We start from the raw sequence: 21736 nt of genomic DNA on the forward strand, positions 1-21736 counted from the left end.
CCAGGGAGTCAAGGCTGCATCACTGCTCTCCAGCCTGAGCAACAGAGTGAGAATATGTCTCAAAACAAACAAAAAGAAGAGCAAAGAAAAAAATAGCCAGGTGCAGTGGCTCACACCTGTAATCCCAGCACTTTGGGAGGCCAAGGTGGGTGGATCATTTGAGGTCAGGAGTTCGAGACCAGCCTGGTCAACATGGTGAAATCCTGTCTCTACTAAAAATACAAAAAAATTAGCCAGGCGTGGTGGCACACACCTGTAATCCCAGCTACTCAGGAGACTGAGGCACGAGAATTGCTTAAACCCAGGAGGCAGAGGTTGCAGTGAGCCAAGACTGTGCCACTGCACTCCAGCCGAGGCAACAGAGCAAAACTCCATCTCAAAAAAAAAAAAAAAGAAAAGAAAAGAAAAAAATACACATAAATTGAAATAAGAAATCGGATTTTTGGCTGGGCACGGTGGCTCACACCCGTAATCTCACCACTTTGGGAGGCCAAGTTGGGTGGATCACGAGGTCAGGAGTTCAAGATCAGCCTGGCCAAGATAGTGAAACCCTGTCTCTACTAAAAATACAAAAATTAGCCAGGCACAGTGGCAGATGCCTGTAATCCCAGGTACTCGGGAGGCTGAGGCAGGAGAATCACTTGAATCTGGAAGGTAAAGGTTGTAGTGAACCGAGATCGCGCCACTGCACTCCAGCCTAGGCGACAGAGGGAGACTTCGTCTCAAAAAAAAAATGGAAAAAAAAAGACTTTTTCTGTTTTCAAAAAACATTTGTCAGTAATTTAACATCACTACAAAGAAGAGTTTGTGACTACTCTGATCTCATGTTTTGAACATTTACTAGACTTTGATTTCCTTAATAACCCATTTCTGTTAACCTCTTATTAAGAAAGAAAAAAAGAAGGAAGTGAACGGAAGAAAGAAAATGGAGGGAAGGAAGATAGAAAAGAAAAAAGGAAGAAAGCAGCATTGAAAACAAAGACATTCTTCCCACTTCTTGGATTTTCAAACCACAATCTGGAGCTATAGCTACTATAGAAAGGAAACAGACTTTGTATGAACTCTAAATTGAAAAATATATAGGCCAGGTGCAGTGGCGCACACCTGTAATCCCAACACCTTGGGAGGCCAAGGCGGGTGGATCACCTGAGGTCAGGAGTTCGAGAGCAGGCTGGCCAACATGGTGAAACCCCATCTCTACTAAAAACACAAAGTTAGCCAGGCGTGGTAGTGCATGCCTGTAATCCCAGCTAGTCGGGAGGCTGAGGCAGGAGAATCACTTGAACCTGGGAGGCGGAGGTTGCAGTGAGCTGAGATTGCACCACTACACTCCAGCCTGAGCGACAGAGCAAGACACCGTCTCAAAAAAAAAAAAAAAAGAAAAAGAAAGAAATATATGTGGTTTGGATGTGTGCATTAATTCAGTCATAGAAATTAATACCACTACCCATGAATTATATGGCCTGACCATATGAGTCAGGTGTACTGTACTGAAGAACAGTACTCCACAAACATGAGTGGTAACAATAGTTCCATCCCAGGATGCCAACCAGTGTAACAGAAGGGTAGATTAGAAGCTATTAAGAAGGCACTTAATAGTACATTATGTAAGATGGCAACCGTATTAAAGAAAAATCAGGAAAACAAAAAAAGTAAAAAATCCTAAGAGATTCTGGAGAGGAAAAATACAAGTTTGAAAAAAGAAACTTCCCAGCCAGGCATGATGGCTCCTGCCTGTGATCCCAGCACTTTAGGAGGCCAAGGCGGGTAGATCACCTGAGGTCAGGAGTTTGAGACCAGCCTGGCCAACGTGGTGAAACCCCATCTCTACTTAAATACAAAAATTAGCTGGGCATGATGGCAGGCACCTGTAATGCCAGCTACTCAGGAGGCTGAGGCAGGAGAATCCCTTGAACCCAGGAGACAGAGGTTGCAGTGAGCCAAGATCGTGCCATTGCACTCCAGCCTGGGCGACAAGAGTGAGACTCTGTCTCCAGAAAAAAAAAAGAAAGAAAGAAAGAAACTTCCCAGGAACAACAAGATATACCAGAAGACATGAAGCAATAGTTTCGAATGCTGAGAAAAAAAATATATTCTTAATATTTAAGTATTAATTCAGCCAAACTATCAATCAAGTATGAGAATAAAATACATTATCAGACATGCAAGAACACAGAAAATCTACACATCCTATATGAAAATGCTACTTAAAAAGACATCCTCAGCCAGGCATGGTGGCTCACGCCTGTAATCCTAGTACTTTGGGAGGCTGAGGCAGGCGGATCACCTGAGCCCAAGAGTTCAAGACCAGCCTGGGCAACATGGCAAAACCCTGTCTCTACAAAAAAATACAAAAATTAACCAGGCGTGGTAGTGGGGGCCTGTAAGCCTAGCTACTCAAGAGGCTGAGGTGGGAGGATCACCTGAGCCAGGAGGTCGAGGTTGCAGTGAGCTGTGATCATGCCACTGCACTCCAAACTGGGTGTTAAGAGTAAAACTCTGTCTTTAAAAAAAAAAAAAAAAAAAAAAAAAAAAGACATCCTCATCTAAAAACAACCAAAAAAAAGAATCCAAGAAAAACCACACATAGGATACAAAGAAAAACTACTAGCTGAATATGACCCAGAAGACTTGAAGAAAAGGCAGAATAAATTAACATCAACAATTAGGCCTTAATACCTGGAACACTGTTTCAAGCAGCACTTATTTAATACAGTCATCCCTCAGTACGGTGTGGGGAGGAGTATGTGGACCATGTGGTTGGTTTCAGTTCCTTCCAAACCAAAATGCAAGAATGCTCAAGTCCCTGATATAAAATAGCACAGTATTTGCATATAACCTATATGTATTCTCTCGTATACTTTAAATCATCCCTAAATTCCTTATAATACTTAATACAATGTAAATACTTTATAAATAGTTATGCTGGGTTTATTTGCATTATTTTTTATTGTTTTGGAGTTTTTTCTAATTTTTTTTTTGGAGACAGGGTCTCGCTCTGTTGCCAAGTCTGAACGGCAATGGCACAATCTCGGCTCACTGCAGCCTCAACCTCCCCAGCTCAAGCGATCTTCCCACCTCAGCCCCCAAGTTAGCTAGGACCACAGGCATGCACCACTATACCCAGCTAGTTTTTTTGCTTACTTTTTTGTAGAGACGAAGTCTCACTATATTGCTTAGGCTGGCCTTGAACTCCTGAGCTCAAGCAATCCACCCGCCTAGACCTCCCAAAGTGCTGGAATTGTAAGTGTGAGCCACAGCACCCGACCTTGAGTATTTTCAACACATGGTTGATTGAATCTGCAGATGCAGAACCCATAGATAGAGAGGGCTGACTGTACTAAAGATTACATTTCCTTCTCCATGAGTCTCAACATATTCATCTACTCAGCAGTAAATAAATTTTAAAATCATAGTATTTTAATGCTGTTGAATGCTTTAAGTGTTCACTTTTTAGAATCAACCCATGGACAAAAGAGCATTGAATACACCAAAATACTACAAACATTATTACAAACATTATACTTTAAAAATTGGGAAGTAGCAATAAAGAGTGGGAAAGGTGTATTACTTCCTTTAACATTCATGTTAGAAAGACACAATCTCTAAAGATTGAACCAGGAAGAAACTGAAACCCTGAACAGACCAATATCAAGTTATGAAACGGAATCAGTAATTAAAAGCCTACCAACCAAAAATAGCCCTGGACCAGATGGATTCACAGTTGAATTCTGCCAGACGTACAAAGAAGAGCTGGTACCAATACTACTGAAACTATTCCAAAAAATCAAGGAGGGAGGATTCCTCCCTAATTTATTCTACGAAACCAGTATCATCCTGATACTAAAATCTGGCAAAGATAATGACAAACGAAGAAAACTACAGGCCAATACCCCTGATGAACATAGATGCAAAAATCCTCAACAAAATACAAACCAAATCCAGCAGCACATTGAAAAGATAATTCACTACGATCAAGTGGGCTTTATTCCTGGGATGCAAGGATGGTTCAACACATACAAATCAAGAAATGTGATTCACCACATAAACAGAAATAAAAACAAAAACCATACGATCATCTCAACTGGCACAGAAAAAGCATGCAACAAATCTAACATTCCCTTCATGACAAAAATGCTCAACAAACAAGGCACTGAAGGAACATAGCTCAAAATAATAAGAGCCATCTATGACAAATCCACAGCCAACATCATACTGAAAGAGCAAAAGTTGGATGCATTCCCCCAAGAACTGAAACAAGACAAGGATGCCCACTCTCACCACCCCTATTCAACACAGTATTGGAAGCCCTAGCCAGAGCAATCAGGCAAGACAGAGAAACAGGAAAAGAGAAAGTCTAATTATCTATTTACTGATAATATGATCCTGTACCTAGAAAACCCTAAAGATTCCTTCAAAAGACTCCAAGACCTGATAAACAACTTCAGTACAGTTTCAGGATAAAAAATCAACACATAAAAATCGATCGCATTTCTATACACCAATAACATTCAAGCTGAGAACCAAACCAAGAATGCAATATTGGCCAGGGGCTGGGGGAAGGAGCTGGCTCACACCTGCAATCGGCAGCACTTTGGGAGGCCAAGGTGGGAGGATTGCTTGAGCCCAGGAGTTCAAGACCAGCTTTGGCAACACAGTGAGACCCTGTCTCCACAAAAAATTTAAAAAGTAGTCAGGCTTAACGGTGTACGCCTGTGGTCCCAGCTACTCAAGAGGCTGAGGTGGGAGAATTGCTAAGGCCCAGGAGATTGAGACTGCACTGAGCCATGATCATGCCACTGCACTCCAGCCTCAGTGACAGAGCAAAACTCTGTCTCAAAAAAATAAAATAAATCGCAGTTTTGTTTTTTGTTTTTGTTTTTTTTTGAGATGGGGTTTCACACCGTCGCCCAAGCTAGAGTGCAGTGGCGTCATCTCGGCTCACTGCAAGCTCCACCTCCTGGGTTCACACACCATTCTCCTGCCTCAGCCTCCCGAGTAGCTGGGACTACAGGTGCCCGCCACTGCACCGGGCTAATTTTTTGTATTTCTAGTAGAGACAGGGTTTCACAGTGTTAGCTAGGATGGTCTCGATCTCCTGACCTCATGATCCACCTGCCTTGGCCTCCCAAAGTGCTGAGATTACAGGCGTAAGCCACCACGCCCAACCTTAAAGTTATTTTAAATTTTTTTAAATAAGAAAAAGACAATCCTATTAAAAAGTGGGCAAAGGACATGAATGGACACTTCTCAAAAGACGACATACAAGTAGCGAAAAAACATGGGAGAAAATGCTCAACATCACTAGTCATCAGAGAAACACAAATTGAAACCACAGTGAGATACCATCTTACACCAGTCAGAATGGTTATTATCAAAAATAAAAAAACGAGATGTTGGCAAGGTTGAGGAGAAAAGGGAACGCTTACATACAGTTGGTGGGAATATAAATTAGTTCAGCCCCTGTGGAAAGCAGTTTGGAGATTCCTCAAAGAATCAAAAATAGAATTACCATTTGACCCAGCAATCCCATTACCCAGAGGAAAAGAAATCATTCCACCAAAAAGACACCTGTACTCGTATATTTATCATAACACTATTCACAATAGAAAAGTCATGGAATCCTCCTGGGTGTCTATCAACAGTTAAAAAGAAAATGTGGTATATATACACCACGGAATACTATGCAGCCATAAAAAAGAATGAAATAATATCCTTTGCAGCAACAAGGGTTGGGCTGAGGCCATTATCCTAAGTGAAATAAGTAAGAAAACAGAAAATTAAATACCACATGTCCTCACTTATAAGTGGGAGCTGAACAACGGGTACACACAGACATAAAGATGGGAACAATAGACACCGAGGACTCCAAAAGGGGAAAAACAGAGGGGAAAGGGTTGAAAAACTACCTACTGGGTACTATGTTCACTATTTGGGTGATGGGTTCAATAGAAGCCCAAACTCAGCATTACGCAATATACCCATGCAACAAACCTGCACATGTATCCCCAAATCTAAAATTTAAAAGAAGAAAAAAAATTCACATTGAGATCAGAGATAATATCTAAATTGATACATACTGAAAAAGAAATTTAAGTTTATAATTTAAAGCCATAAAAGTATTTACTAGAAACAAATTAAAATAGAAGTAATAAATTTGAAGGTTAGGATGGGAAAACAAAAGCGGGTAGTAGGATTTCACAAAATTGCTCAGCTTCTCTGATGGAAACTTAACAAAAACTGCCTAAAGTTGATAAATCACGAAGCAGAATTATATGCATATTATTTAAAGTTATAATGGTAAGCAGCAGTAAGCAACAGCAAAACTTAAACAGAAATGGTTAACACTGGTTACCTATAAGATGTGACAAGGATGGTCTCCGGCACACAGTAAGAAGGAAGGCTTTGACTTTTTTTTTTTTTTTTTTTGAGACGGAGTCTTGCTATGTCACCCAGGCTGGAGTGCAGTGGCGCGATCTCAGCTCACTGCAACCTCCGCCTCCCGGGTTCACGCCATTCTCCTGCCTCAGTCTCCTGAGTAGCTGGGACTACAGGCACCTGCCACCACATCCGGCTAATTTTTCCTATGTTTAGTAGAGATGGGGTTTCACCCTGTTAGCCAGGATGGTCTTGATCTCCTGACCTCGTGATCCGCCCGCCTTGGCCTCCCAAAGTGCTGGGATTACAGGTGTGAGCCACCGCGTCCAGTCTAGACTTTTACTTTTCATTTTATATACAACTATACTGTTTAAGTTTTTTACCATGTGCAACCATTATTTCATAATTTTAATAGCATAAAATTATTTCCACTGATACAAATATACAACAAAGATCAACAGATCGCTGAAAAATCAGTTAACAGAATTCTGGTTTTGTAAGTAAGACAAGATCAAATTACATAAAACCTTTCAGAAAACAGAAAAGTCCTTTTTTAAATTCGCACCTAAATCCTAAAATAATAGGATTTACTCAGTGTTTAAGTCACTCTTAAAATGCAATTACAATAACTACACTGAGGTTGGGTGCAGTGGCTTACACCTGTAATCCCAGCACTTTGGGAGGCCAAAGCGGGTAGACGGCTTGAGCCCAGGAGTTCGAGACCAGTCTGGGCAACATGGAAAAATCCATTGTCTCTACAAGAAATGCAAGAATTAATCAGGCATGGTGGTACATGCCTGTAGTCCCAGCTACTCAACAGGCTGAGATGGGAGGATCATTTGAGCACAGGAAGTCAAGGCTACAGTGAGCTGTGACTGCACCACTTTCACTTCAGCCTGGGTGACAAGAGCAAAACCCTGTCTCAAGAAAAGAAAGAGAGGAAAGAAAGAAAATACAGAACAGAAAGAAAAGAAAAGAAGAGAAAAGAGAGAAAGGAAGAGAGACAGGGAGGGAGGGAGGGAGGAAGTTTTCCAGAAACCATGGACTTACCTTTCTGTCCAAATTTAAATATCTACAAATATCAGCAAAACACTTTGCCATGAATAGGTTTTATTCTATAACTACAGAACAAAACAAAGTTAACTGGCCTATTTGGTAAATAAATCCATTCCCTAATCACATTCAGCTTAGTAATAACTGAGATCATCCACCACAAACCTTCACCAAAAAAATGTTTTTAAATAGAAAATACACAATAGGTTTAAAGCCTCTATAAGAAGAGTGTATTTTTCCTTTAGCAAGACTTATTATAGTTCAAGTTAAAGTTTTTTTTCTTTTTTTTTTTTGAGACGGAGTCTCGCTCTGTGGCCCAGGCTGGAGTGCAATGGCACGATCTCAGCTCACTGAAACCTCTGCCTCCAGGGTTCAAGCGATTCTCCTGCCTCAGACCCCTGAGTAGCTGGAACTACAGGTGTGCGCCACCACGCCTGGCTAATTTTTGTATTTTTTAGTAGAGACGGGGTTTCACCATATTGGCCAGGCTGGTCTCGAACTCCTGACCTCGTGATCCGCCCACCTCGGCCTCCCAAAGTACTGGGATAACAGGCATGAGCCACCACACCCCGCCAAGTTAAAGATATTTTATAAAGACCTGTTGCCGGGCGCAGTGGCTCACACCTATAATCCCAGCACTTTGGGAGGCCAAGGCAGGCGGATCATGAGCTCAGAACGAGACCATCCTGGCTAACACGGTGAAACCCCGTCTCTACTAAAAATACCAAAAAATTAGCCGGGCGTGGCGGCGTACGTCTGTACTCCCAGCTATTCGGGAGGCTGAGGCAGTAGAATGCCGTGAACCCGGGAGGCAGAGCTTGCAGTGAGCCGAGATCGCTCCACTGCACTCCAACCTGGGCGACAGAGCAAGACTTCGTCTCAAAAACAAACAAAAAAAAAGACACCTGTTATTTGAGGACTTTACAGGTTTTTATTTCTCTTTGATCACTCACTCCTGGATAAGAACTCAAACCCTCAATAAACAACTACTGCTGCACACTTGTATCCTGAATTACATCCTGTCTTCTCTCTTGAGACTCTCTTTCATCCTGTACAGTGCACATTCAAAACAGCTATTACAGGAAGTGTTGGACTATCAGCTATTTATAAATGGACAAAAATCTTTAAATAGCTTTGTCTGCTACTCCTTTATGTTTCTAGATACTACCTGGTTTTAAAGAAATTGTCATGCTAGTTATTCGTCTTGTCCCTTTGTTTTAGAATCCCAAAGTAGCACTAATATTATATAGTCACAACATTATAACAAGTTGATCTTTAAAAAAACACATCAGTTTTTAAACATCCAAATACTCTTACTCTAATAGTTTACCACCAAGAAAATTGCAAATTGTAATATATTGCTTTAAAATCTTCTATATTGTCACCTAACCCTGCACTATAGAATAATTTTTCAAAACAAATAGATGTCCCTTAGTATACCTGAAGGGTTGGTTCCGGGACCCCTGGATATACCAAAATCTACACATACTCAGGTCCTGCAGTTGGCCCTGGAGAACCCACCTATACAAAAAGTTGGCCCTCATATACGCAGGTTTCACAAATCTGCGTGTAAGTGGACCCATGTGTAAGTGGACCCACGTGGTTCAAACTCCTGCTGTTCAATAGTCAACTGTACACAATTTATAACACCACATATGAACTTATTTGTCTAGCATATCAAGTTCAAAAATACAGGACACTATATTTTATATACTTTAAAAAATAAAAATACTTAATTCATCAACATTGACATAGATTGCATTAAAAACCTTTCCATGGATCTACTCTTCCTATGTAAAACTCAGAGACATACCTTTTCCATGCTCCTAAAACAGTAGCCATAAGAAAGTAGCTTAAACCCAGGAGGCAGAGGTACAGTGAGCCAAGATCGTGCCACTGCATCCCAGCCTGGATAACACTTCTCAAAAAAAAAAAAAGTAAGTAACTTGTACGTCCTTTAACAAATGATTTATAGCTCATTTTTATGTGTTAATTATCACTGTCAGCTGGGTGCAGTGGCTCACGCTTGTAATCCCAGCACTTTGGGAGGCCGAGGTGGGCAGATCACCTGAGGTCAAGAGTTCGAGACCAGCCTGGCCAACATGATGAAACCCTATCTCTACTAAAAAATACAAAATTAGCTGGGCATGGTGGCGCATTCCTGTAATCCCAGCTACTTGGGAGGCTAAGGCAGGAGAATCGCTTGAACCCGGGAGGCAGAGGTCGTGGTGAGCCAAGATCGTGCCATCGCACACCAGCCTGGGCAAGAAGAGCGAAACTCCATCTCGAAAAAAAAAAAATTATTATTGTCTTAACATTTCACTTCCTTATTCTTAGCCAACCTCCCCATCTCCAGTCTTCAGATATTTCTATCTTATACATCACCATATTAGTAAACCATTCCAAGCCATTATTTCCAAAGGTAAACGGCTTCTAGGAATTTAACTTACAGACACATAAATAGGTATAAAAGGCTGTGCTTACTAGGATATTCACTTCAGTGTTAGTACTAGCAAGACTGGAGACAGCCAATGATGTAAGTCAATACAATGAGATACAACAAAACTACTAAGAGAAACAAGGAATCTCTGTATATAGATATGTCATAATGTTTAAGCAATGTTTAAGATTTAAAATATGGGCCAAGCACGGTGGCTCACGCCTGTAATCCCAGCACTTTGGGAGGCTGAGGCAGATGGATCACTTGAGGTCAGGAGTTCGAGACCAGCCTGGCCAACATGGTGAACACTGCCTCTACGAAAAATATGCAAAATTAGCCAGGTATGGTGGGTATGTGCCTGCAGTCCCAGCTACTCAGGAGGCTGAGGCAGGAAAATTGCTTGAACCTGGGAGGTGGAGGCTGCAGTGAGCCAAGATCTTCCCACTGCACTCCAGCCTGGGTGACAGAACAAGACTCCGTCTCAATAAATAAATTAATTAAATAAATAAAAATAGGGCCAGGCATGATGGCTTATGCCTATAACCCCAGCACTTTGGGAGGTCAAGGTAGGAGGATTACTTGAGGCCAGGAGTTCAAGACCAGACTGAGAGACATCGCAAGACCTCATCTCTACAAATAATTTAAAAAAACAAAACAAAACAAAAAACAGCTGGGCATGGCCCACATCTGTAGTCCCAGTTACTCAGGAGGCTGAGGTGAAACGATCACTTGAGCCCAAGAGACAGAATTGCTTGAGCCCAGGCAGCCAAAGCTGCAGTGAGCTATGATCTAAAAATAGAGAAGTGTGCAGCACACTAGCATGTCATATTTAATGACATCTTTAAGTTAACACACATGCACATACCCCAAAAGAAAATCCTCTTAAAGGACAACCAAGAATGATTGCCCCTAAAAAAGGGAAAGAATGGCTAGGAAAGGGATGACTTATGTTACACTGGTGGTTTTTTGTTATTTTTGTTTTATTGAAACAGAGTCTCACTCTGTCACCCAGGCTGGAGTGCAGTGGTACAATATTAGCTCACTGCAGCTTCCACCTCCCAGGTTCAAGCAATTATTGTCTTAGCCTCCCAAGAAGCTGAAGCTGGAATTACAGGTTTGTACTACCACGCCCGGCTAATTTTTTGTATTTTTAGTAGAGACGGAGTTTTCGCTGTTGGCAAGGCTGGCCTTGATCTCCTTGCCTCAAGTGATCTGCCCACCTCGGCCTCCCCAAATTGCTGGGATTATAGGCATAAGCCACCGTGCCCAGCCACATTGTATATTTTTATGCACATATACTATTTACAAACTTTTTTTTATAATATCTTTTTTTTTTTTTTTTTTTTAAGAGAGTCTCGTTCTGTTGCCCATGCTGAAGTGCAGTGGCATCATCATAGCTCACTATAGCCTCAAACTCCTGGGCTCCAGCAATCCTCCCACCTCCGGCCATAAAATACTTCCTTGAAAAAGTAGTTAAATATCCTTGATTCCATTCATACATTGATAGTCCTACAAGCATTGCTTTGCTTTATCAAGCTATTTCAGCCTTAATATTTCTCCTGTAACTTGAAAGAAGACATAACAGTTTTCCTATTTATCCACTCCCTGATTTAAACATTTTTTTTGAAAGGTCACTTGATGGATCAGAGAATTATTTGTTGCTAAGCCACTCATCCAAAGACTCTAAACCTACACAGTCCAATGTGATAGCTACTAATTAGTTTCTCAATCACACTAACTACATTCCAGTAATCGATACGTATGTGTGGCTTGTAGCTAGCATACTGGACAGCACAGATGCAAAACATTTTCAAATCACTGCAGAAAGTTCTGTTGGACATCACTGCTCTACACCAGGAGTCAGCAAACTATAGCCTGCAGACTAAATTCAGCCAACCGCTTATTTGTATAAATAAAGGTCTACTGGAACACAGCCATCCTTATCCATATTGGTTTACATATTATCTGTGGATGCTTTGGCACTACAATAAAGTAATTGCAACAGAGACAGTATAGCCCAAAAGGCCCAAAATATTTAGTATCTGCCAGAAAAAGTTTGCTGATCACTGCTCTAGATTATCAAATTTCATTGAAAAAGAAAACATTAATTTCCCTTAGGCCTCAAAAAGTTCTTGAAGGCTTGCATTGCAAAAATGACAAACCAGTTAAACATAAACAGATGTCTACCTCATTTACTAAGTGTTAAAGATACTTAATTTTTTACCATAAACCCATAAAACCAAAAGATGTCCTAAAATGTATTTAAATATTGGTATTTTCTAAGCATCTCTATAAAATAGCTAGTAAAAGCACAGAAGACAGATTACTAGTCTAGCAATTCTAAAAGAGCTGGCCTAAGAGAAAATATTTCTCAAAAATATGCCTATTTTCCTTAGCAATATCTAGTATCTGTTCAAAGAAATGGGGCCGGGCGTGGTGGCTCACGCCTGCAATCCCAGCACTTTGGGAGGCCGAGGCGGGCGGATCACGAGGTCAGGAGATCTAGACCATCCTGGCTAACACGGTGAAACCCCATCTCTACTAAAAATACAAAAAAAAAAAAAAATTAGCCAGGCATGGTGGTGGGTGCCTGTAGTCCCAGCTACTCAGGAGGCTGAGGCAGGAGAATGGCATGAACCAAGGAAGCGCAGCTTGCAGTGAGCTGAGATCGCGCCGCTGCACTCCAGCCTGGGAGACGGCGAGACTCCGTCTCAAAAAAAAAAAAAAAGAAAGAAATGGGCCGGGCACAGTGACTCATGTCTGTAATCCCAGCACTTGGGGTGGCTGAAGCAGAAGGATCACTGGAGCCCAGGAGTTCGAGACCAGCCTGGGCAACACTGTGAACACAGTGAGACCTCGTCTCTACAAAACAACAACGAAAATTAGCCAGCACAGGCATCTGTGGTCCTAGCTACTCATGAGGCAGGAGGATCACTTGAGCCCAGGAGTTCAAGGCTGCAGTCAACTAGGACTGCACGACAGCACTCCAGCCTTGGTGACAGAGTGAGACAGTCTTAAGAGAAAAAAATGAAAAAAGAAATTTATCAACTGTTTGGAAAAGCAGTACATTTCTTAGAAAAAATACATTAGAAATATTTACATCTAACCACCTATTTCATGTAACATTACTGTATTTCAGGCTTTCAAAGCAATTACTGAAAACATTGTTTTTTAATAAACTTGTGTTTTTAAAGGAATTTGGTCTGCTTTTAAAATCAGTGGAGCATCTTTACCAATTAAAGGCATTTTTAATTGAATATAATTTTGTGTATTATGTGACCAACTCTGTACAAGGCACTGGACATAGAATGATAATCCTTTTGCAGCTAGTAATTTATGAGGCATATTAGTATCACTTACAGTGACTTTACATATGTAAGAACAAAGGAGTAGAAACACAGCTGAGGAGTACACCAAGTGATTAAGAGAAGGCTTCAAGGAGGAAAAGCTATTTGAGTTGGGTATTGAAGTATGAGCAGTTTGACAGGTTTGTAAGGGTAAGGGAAAAGGGGGAGGGAAGAATGGCACAGCAACACCATCCTAGAGTGAATGCAGAACAAAGAAAATGAGACATGAAAGGACTTAAGTACCAGAAAATATGAGTTCAATGCCACAGAAGTATATACCTTAAATGCAACTGGAAAAAAGAAATGGTGGCAGGTATAAAGACTACAGACTTCAGGGTCTGAATGCAAATGTCTTTACATGACAAACTAAGGAATTAAGATTGGATCTGATTTAAGTCTCAAGTATGATTCATGCAAGGAGAGGAGAGAAAGAGATGAGATTGGATCTGATAGTATAAGCCATAGCAAACGTATAGTTTTCCAAAAAGAGATATGACATGATTGATTTTATAGGAAAATGACACTAGCAGCAATTTGGATCTTGGACTATAGTGAGAGACCAATCAGCTACTACCCAAATCAGAAATAATGGCCAAAAGTGTTGACAGTGAGGAAGAAGAAAAAAACAGATGAAAAGCAGCAGCATGGCCGGGTACGGTGGCTCACGCCTATAATCCCAGCACTTTGGAAGGCCAAGGCAGGTGGATCACCTGAGGTCGGGAGTTCGAGACCAGCCTAACCAACATGGAGAGACCCTGTCTCTACTAAAAATACAAAATTAGCCAAGTGTGGTGGCGCATGCCTGTAATCCCAGCTACTCGGGAGGCTGAGGCAGGAGAATCGCTGGAACCCAAGAGGCGGAGGTTGCAGTGAGCTGAAATCACACCATTGCACTCCAGCCTGGGCAACAAAAGCAAACTCCATCTCAAAAAAAGAAAAGAAAAGAAAAGAAAAGCAGCAGCTACATGTAGTAGAATCTACAGTCCTGCACTCCCACTTTGTAAATGTCCTGTATATGTGATAATTTCCCTTTTCCATATATATATATTTTTTGTATAAATGCACTTTTGGCATGTAAAAAAGTTTATACAGTAAGTTATCAAGACTGGAGGTAAGATGGCCTTTTTTTGTTTTTCCTCCCATGGTATTAGGAAGGAAAATGCAAGAACTCTTGAGTTAGATGTGGATTACAGGCTATCTCTGCTGTGACACTATGAGCATGACAGTTAACCTCTCAAAGCTCTAGGTTTCTCCTTTGTAAAAAGAGGAAATTGAACTAGATGATCTAAAACTTTGGAAAGTTCTAATCCTCTGATGATACTGACAAGTCTTTAATCTTCTGTGTGTCCAATAAAAATGCAAATACAATAATCTAACTACAAACCGATTGTGAAAAACCCATCAAACACAGGCAAATACTATTGTACCTATTAGCTATAGGCATCTACATGTACTTATTGTGAAGAATTTCATGACGTACATTAAGTTATGCAGTCATCAACCACTCATTTGAAACCCTGACAAAACAAACTCTGTAAGTGATGTCAGCCACGCGCAGCACCACACCCGGCTAATTTCTGTATTTTTAGAAGAGATGGGGTTTCGTCTTGTTGGCCAGGCTGGTCTCCTGGTCTCAGGTGATCCACCTGCCTCAGCTTCCCAAAGTGCTGGGATTAAAGGTGTGAGCCACAGCACCGGCCAACAAGAGAACTTTTTAACAATATTCCTTTATCGATCAAATTTTTAAATGTTTCTAACTGGAAAAATGCAGCCTTGAAATTTGTAACCATAAATCGTCATGTGCGACTTCTTAATAATGAAGAAAATTTATTTTATGAATTCTTGCTTGTATTAAAAAGTTCAGAAATATTCTGAACTTGCTTCTCTTCAAGAATAACATTTGGCTGGGTGTGGTGGCATGAACCTGTAATGCCCGCACTTTGGGAAGCCAGGAGTTCAAGACCAACCTGAACAACACAGCAAGATCCTGTCTCTATAAAACGAAAAAAACAAAAAAAGAACAACTTTTAAACCGGATTTTTTTTTTTAAGTAAAAGAGAGTTGGAGGTCCAGCATGGTGGCTCACACTTGTAATCCCAGCATTTTGGGAGGCTGAGACAGGAGGATCACTTGAGCCCAGGAGTTCAAGACTAGCTCTGGGAACACAGCAAGACCCTGTCTCTACAAAAAATATTCAGAAGTATAAATATTAAATAAAAAGGAGAGTTAGGTCAAAAGCCTCTCTTCCTGCAAAACAAAAAGGTGAACAAAGAACTTTTTTTTTTTTTTTTTGAGACGAAGTCTCGCTCTGTCGCCCTGGCTGGAGTGCAGTGGCGCGATCTCGGCTCACTGCAAGATCCACCTCCCTGGTTCACGCCATTCTCCTGCCTCACCCTCCCGAATAGCTGGGACTACAGGCACCCGCCACCACACCCGGCTAATTTCTTTTGTATTTTTAATAGAGACGGGGTTTCACCATGTTCGCCAGGATGGTCTCGATCTCCTGACCTCGTGATCCACCCACCTCGGCCTCCCAAAGTGCTGGGATTACAGGCGTGAGCCACCGCACCCGGCCCAGAAAAGATTTTTAATTAAAGGTGAAAAACTCAGATGTAAGTCTTGCATTTCCAGCTTCTTATAAATTTATGTGATATAATTAACATTGCCTGAAGTCATACTTCGAGGGAAATAAGATTTTGCAAACTGTAGTATAAAACTTTTCTAATGATATTTTAAGTTATTTCTCCCAATGTTTCTTCTAAAGACCTGAACAATGGTTTGGTTATATACTACATTATATATACCAGAATCATTTCTCTTTAATGTAACCTATGTGATTTCTGGCTCCCTAAAATAGCATTATGCATTTTCTGAGTTAACCAAAATAAAATCTGGAAAGAGCTAAACTGTAATCTACCATGATCGGAGTGTAAAATCCTTTACTATGCCAATCTGCCCACAGTTTAAAACAGTAAAAAAAAAAAAAAAATTAACATGAACCCAAAGGACACAGATGTTCTTTCAAATTGCTGGTATCAATGAACATAAAACTAATCCCACTACCAACCCACAAGAGATGTGTTTACTGTAAAGTTGCAAATCTCAACCAGATCTTTCGTCCAGGAAAAAAGCCTTTATTACGGTTTTTCTTATACGTAATACAGTGATTTAAACTAATGCTTTCAGATCCTAAGAGTTTTTTTTTTTTTAGAAAAAAAGAGCATTATATTTTGAAGACACACAAACTAATCTTACTCTAGTAAAGAAGCTTTATTAATTCTAATTAACAAATTTCACTCAAAAAGGAAGTGTATTCGAATCAAGTACTTTATTAGAGGGGAAAAATATTCAAAAAGAATAGAAGCAGGAATTATCTGGTTTTTGTTATAAGCCCATACTATTCAAATACAATTCAGAAGCAGAATTTTTAACTTCTCAAAAGTTCCCTAATAAAAGAAAGCTATTTTAACAAAAAAAAAACACTAAGATACATTTTTTAAAACCTAAAGTATATTACAAAGTTAGCATGAGGAGTATGGGAAAAATCCACCTCAGATTTATTAACAATGTCCAAACAGGAAAACTGGATGTGCTTTCCCCAAATATACCTGATAAAATTCCCACATGAACACTAGTATAACAGGTGGAGTGGATATTCCAAAACCAAAATGTTAATTATAGTACCTCACATTCCATGATAAGCATTCAAGGACACCTGGTAATTAAAGGAATTATGAGAAACAACTGAGTACCTTAAGGTCTGTTCAGTTATTACAAGAGAAAAAAACTCTGCAATAATAATAATCCTTTACACTTGGAGAGTACTTTGCAATCTTCACGATACCTTATGACAAAACACTTCATAGAGTTGTTTTATGAAATTAGTGCATACGCACACAACCTACTTTAGTCCTAGAGTTCATATACCAACCATATCAAATTATAACAGCGCGCACAAAGATAAGCGGCACTTCAAATTGTACTAATATCATTGTGGCTGATCATCACTTTATTCAGAAATGTTCCGTTATAATCCTCTTCCGTAAAGTTTGACTCTCTTTAAAGTCTATGCTGAACAGGGCATCTTCCTGGGTCCCTAACCTTGGGGGAGGGTAATTCCTGCCAGGAAGCTGGTTCCACCAGTCCTGCTGTAGCTGCTGTCTGCCCTCCAGGACCAAGGAAGGATAGGCATTCTCAGTACATTATCCAGCTCTTCTTAAGAGGACAACCAGTAAAGGCTTCCCAAGGTGTTCCTACAGTTCTCCCTCAATTCCTAGGAAAACAAAGGTTCAGGCCCAGCTCTGTCACTCCGTATTCCCTTCTTGATAATCTAGGTACTCCATAAGCCCCAGCCCACAGTCATCTGGCAAAGGATGGAGTGGAGAACATAATACCCAAGATACCCAAGGGGCTGCGAGGTAAAGGGTGAGTAGCAAAGAATTCAGCCAACTCTTAAGTTACCGCTTGCGAAACGCAGCTAGCCCATCAGGTCTCCTTCGAAGGGGGAAGGTACGCAATTCAGAATTTGAGAATGAGAAATCCGGGACGCCGGGCAAACGACAGGGATGGGAGGACTGCATAGAGGGGCCAACAGGACGGCCAGCCCGAGGGGCGGAGATCGCTGCTGGGGGCGGCAGTGCCCAGCGGGTCAGAGCCGCGGGGCTGGCGAGGACCCCAGGCCGCGTTCGCCCGACAGGCTCCCCGGCGAGGTTTCAAACCGCCGCCCCCGCGAGGCGCTCAGCCGATTGGAAGTCCCACAACGACCGTCACTACCCAGGGCCGGAGCGGCAACTCCGCAGCGGAGCTCTGCCTGCCCGCTGCGTTCCCCCAAGAGACCAGACCCCACAAAGTCCTTCTCCACCGCGGTCCCAACTCGAGTCCCCTCGCCGTCTCCGAGCACTCGCAGGGGGCCCCTCTGGGACGGCACCGACGCCTCGGACCGGGCTGCGCCGCGGGAGTTCGAGGGACGCGACGGGGCCGCGCGGGGGAGGCGGGCGGAACGGGCGCCCCTCGGAGTCGGTGTAGGGACGCAACCCCGCGACCCCCTCCGCCTCGCCCCCCGGGCACGGCCCGACTGGGATCCGACCCACCCATCCCGCCGGGTCGCGGGCAGGGCGAGGACCGAAGCGAGCCTACTCCTCCCGCCCCTGCTCTTACCCATCTTTCCGCCTCGCCTTGTAGACGTGACCGTAGGTGCCGCGTCCCACTTTGCACCCTTCGTACTCAAACAAATCCTCCACCCGCTCCCGCTCCGCCGCCAGCTTCGCCTTGAAATCATAATCCATTGTCTGCTTCCCCCATAGAGGCACGGGACGCGGGGGCCGCCGCCGCTCAGTCCCTCCTCCTCCTCCCCCCGCGACCGTCGCTCCACTTCTCCAACAGCCGCCTCTCGCGCGCGCGCGCGCGCGCGCGCCGCCAGCCGCTCCGCGGTCCGCCTTCAGCAAGGGACTCCTCGGCGGCCGCAGCAGCCACCTCCTCCACCTCTTCCTCCTCCTCCTCCGCGACGGCGGCGGCGGCGGCTCCCGCTGGCACCCCCAGTCCCGCCTCCCCCCTTCATTTCCTTGTTTTGGAACCTGGTGGGCCGCGCCGTGGCTTCCTCGAGCTCATTAACGAACTCACCGGCCCGCCCCATGGTCGCGGAGGCTCCTGGGAAATGAAGTCACTAAGGCCTCAGCGGCCTGGGCGGTTTTGCCGGAGTAAGAAATACAGCTCCCAGGTTACCTAGGGCCGCCACAGCCTCGCCTCCACAAAGCGTGCGCGCCTGCGTACCAGGGCCGCCCCTCCCCCTCAGGTAGCGCGCGGCTCCCGGTTCCTGTGAAGGTAGGAAGCTCGAAGTTCCAGTGTGCTTTCTGCGGTTCTCGGGGAGGCACTGGAAAGAAGTGCCTTACTCTAGTGGGAAGGGGATACTTCACTGTAACTAGCCCCACGCAGACAGCATGGAAAGCATCAAAGCAGCACCTTGCTGAGGGGTTGGCTGCAGAGACTTGGGAGGCGAGGGCTGCTGAGGACAGTTGTACCGCAGCTTGTTTGTTTTCTAGGGCAATGGGTCCGCCTATTGCCCCGCCCCCCGTCCCCCTGCTCATTGGCGGGAGCTGGAGAATGACGTCCTCGTTGGTGCATGGGTATCCCCAGGCTTTGGCTTCTTTCCCGCTCTTGATTGGTGATCGGATGTGCTCGGTTCTTCCTGATAGGTTGATCTTTTTTCTTTACGATGCAAAAACCATATTTCAAAAACTGAACCTGCAGCAGTTTCCTAGAGCCTGCCTTGGCCAGAGGGGAACATGCAACTTCTGAGCCCCGGCAGCCAATCATCATTTTCTTGGCGCTCTAGTCAGCTTTCTCTTAGCATAACCAGGCTTTGGCCATCTGTCTAAGGACAATTAAAAGTGCCTGGAGGAAACCGCGTTTACGATTCTTTGGGTTGAATTGTAAAGGATTTTTTATGGTCTATGCATGATGGTGAGGTTCTCCTAGAATGTTTAAGAAAGCCCCTTTAGTTAGGGTGAACGTTGATTGATTTCATTGTTTGCGGCTCAGGACACACTACCCCAAATTATAACTGAAGGAGTCTAGAATATGTCACCCCAAAATACGCCACTCTGGCATATTGATGTCTTTTAGCAAAATAAATTAAGATCCAGCCAACACAGGAAACTGCTTCACTTATCCCACTACTGCCTAAAATAAAGGATAAAACTCTTCCTTTGTAAAGAGAAATTTACATTTCTAAAGGAAATTTTCATAATTAACGGAATCTGTACCAGAAAGAGAGCTGCTGCTAGTCAACTTGTATCATCTGAGATACTTTTATCTGCATAAAAGTCAACCTTTATTCACCCTACATTTTCTCCTCTTATCCTCCCTTAACTTGTCTCCACCACCCCTGGAAGCCCCAAGCCCCACTTTTATTTTGAAGAGACTGGCCTTGCTGTGTTGCCCAGGCTGGCGTCCAACTCCTGAGCTCAAGGATCCTCCTGCCTCAGACTCCTGAGTAGCTGGGATTACAGGTCCGTGCCACCATGCCGGACCCCACTTCCTTTCTGAGGTCAGGATGTAATATAAGTGTCAAACATCTGGCCCTTCTTTGAGTCTCATATTTTGTGGGACTCTTGTTCATACATACGTAATTAACACTGTTTTTCTCCTGTTAACCTGACTGGTATCAATTTAGTTTATAGACCAGCTGAAGAACCTAGAAGGGTTTCCTCCCCTGTAATGGTGAGCCTAATGTCCCAAATGCTTGGGATACACACTTAAACATGACTGGTGCTAGGATAGGACATACACATTCATTAGGAGGACAAAGAAGGGAATTGTGAATTCTACCCAAAGTGGTAGATAAGGAAAGAATAGTGAATTGCCTGCTAGGTTTTGAAAGAAGCTTGGAAAACTAGTGGGAGGGGGAATGATTTACCTTATTTGCTACATCACCCACTCCTGGAAAACATCCTTAGACCTTAAGAGTGTCTTCAGGCTGGGTGCAGTGGCTCACGCCTGTAATCCCAGCACTTTGGAAGGCCAAGGCGGGTGGATCATGAGGTCTGGAGTTTGAGACCAGCCTGGCCAAGACAGTGAAACCCTGTCTCTTATTAAAAATGCAAAAATTAGCCAGGTGTGGTAGCATGTGTCTGTAGTCCCAGTTACTCGGGAGGCTGAGGCAGGAGAATCCCTTGAACCTGGAAGGCGGAAGTTGCAGTGAACTGAGACCATGCCACTGCACTCCAGCCTGGGCGACAGAGCAAGACTCCGTCTCAAAAAAAAAAATGGTATCTTTAATCAAGAAAAATGTCAGTTGCTCTTGTTGCCATGCACTATAATAACTGCTGGAGATAGCAGGGAAAAAAATGGTCTTTTTCCATTGGGGAATTAAACCTGAAAAAACAAATATGCAAGCAAATTAAAAATAAACTGTGGTTTAAAAGAGCACTGGTAGAATAGGCGGGGTTCTATGTGAGTCAGGGTAGACTTCATGAAGTAGGTAGGTTTGAGCCAAATTTTTTTTTTTTCACTCCAGCCCCATCTGCTGAGTGAGAGCCAAAATTTAAAGCATGAGTAGGACTTTACTTGAAGGACAAGTCGAAGAGCAGGAAACAAGGAATTATTTCAGGTAGAACAGCATGTACATAAATCATGAGAGAACATCATATATTCTGAGAAATGCAACTAGTTTGAATATTACAGATTAAGGCAGGAAAAAATAATGGATAAGAAAATACTAAACAGATAAGCAGAGGTCAAATTATGAAAAGCTATTTATGTCAAGAAGAGGTTTTAGGTTTCATTATTCTGTCAACCTAAAAGGAAAAAGCTAGGGCAAAATTAATACAAGTAGAGAGTTTATTTGAGCCAGGCTTTAGAATTGCAACCCAGGAGTATAGATACAAGTTGCCCTGAATGTACACTCCAATCAGGAGCAGTTACAAGTAGATTTTTAAAGGCAAAAAAAGGGGGATAGGAAGTGGGCTCAAAGTTGTTTGTGAGGAATTCTCATTGGTTTACAGGAATAACATTGATTAAT

The 21736-nt window shown here is 42.8% G+C and overlaps 1 protein-coding gene and 1 long non-coding RNA gene across 6 annotated transcripts in view; both read right to left on the reverse strand.

The window, feature by feature from the left end:
* The window catches only part of CDK19 (cyclin dependent kinase 19), a 201103-nt gene extending 182243 nt beyond the window's left edge, over positions 1-18860 (reverse strand). For 2 of the 5 annotated variants that reach the window (XM_055261377.2, XM_055261341.2), the window contains exon 1: positions 18376-18850. In XM_055261377.2, coding sequence (XP_055117352.1) covers positions 18376-18503 — 128 coding nt within the window. In that variant the 5' untranslated portion in view covers positions 18504-18850. Of the gene's footprint in view, positions 1-18375 lie in introns of all 5 variants that reach the window. The other 3 variants (XM_063631114.1, XM_063631085.1, XM_055261400.2) reach the window with 3 other exon arrangements.
* Positions 17196-17807, reverse strand: LOC134735587 (uncharacterized). Its single transcript, XR_010118814.1, has 2 exons — positions 17680-17807; positions 17196-17491 (listed from the first exon to the last, which is right to left on the reverse strand). It is a non-coding gene; the product is annotated as an uncharacterized lncRNA (long non-coding RNA).
* Positions 18861-21736: the final 2876 nt, after the last annotated feature.

Source organism: Symphalangus syndactylus, chromosome 2, assembly GCF_028878055.3.
Source record: "Symphalangus syndactylus isolate Jambi chromosome 2, NHGRI_mSymSyn1-v2.1_pri, whole genome shotgun sequence".
NCBI lineage: Eukaryota > Metazoa > Chordata > Mammalia > Primates > Hylobatidae > Symphalangus > Symphalangus syndactylus.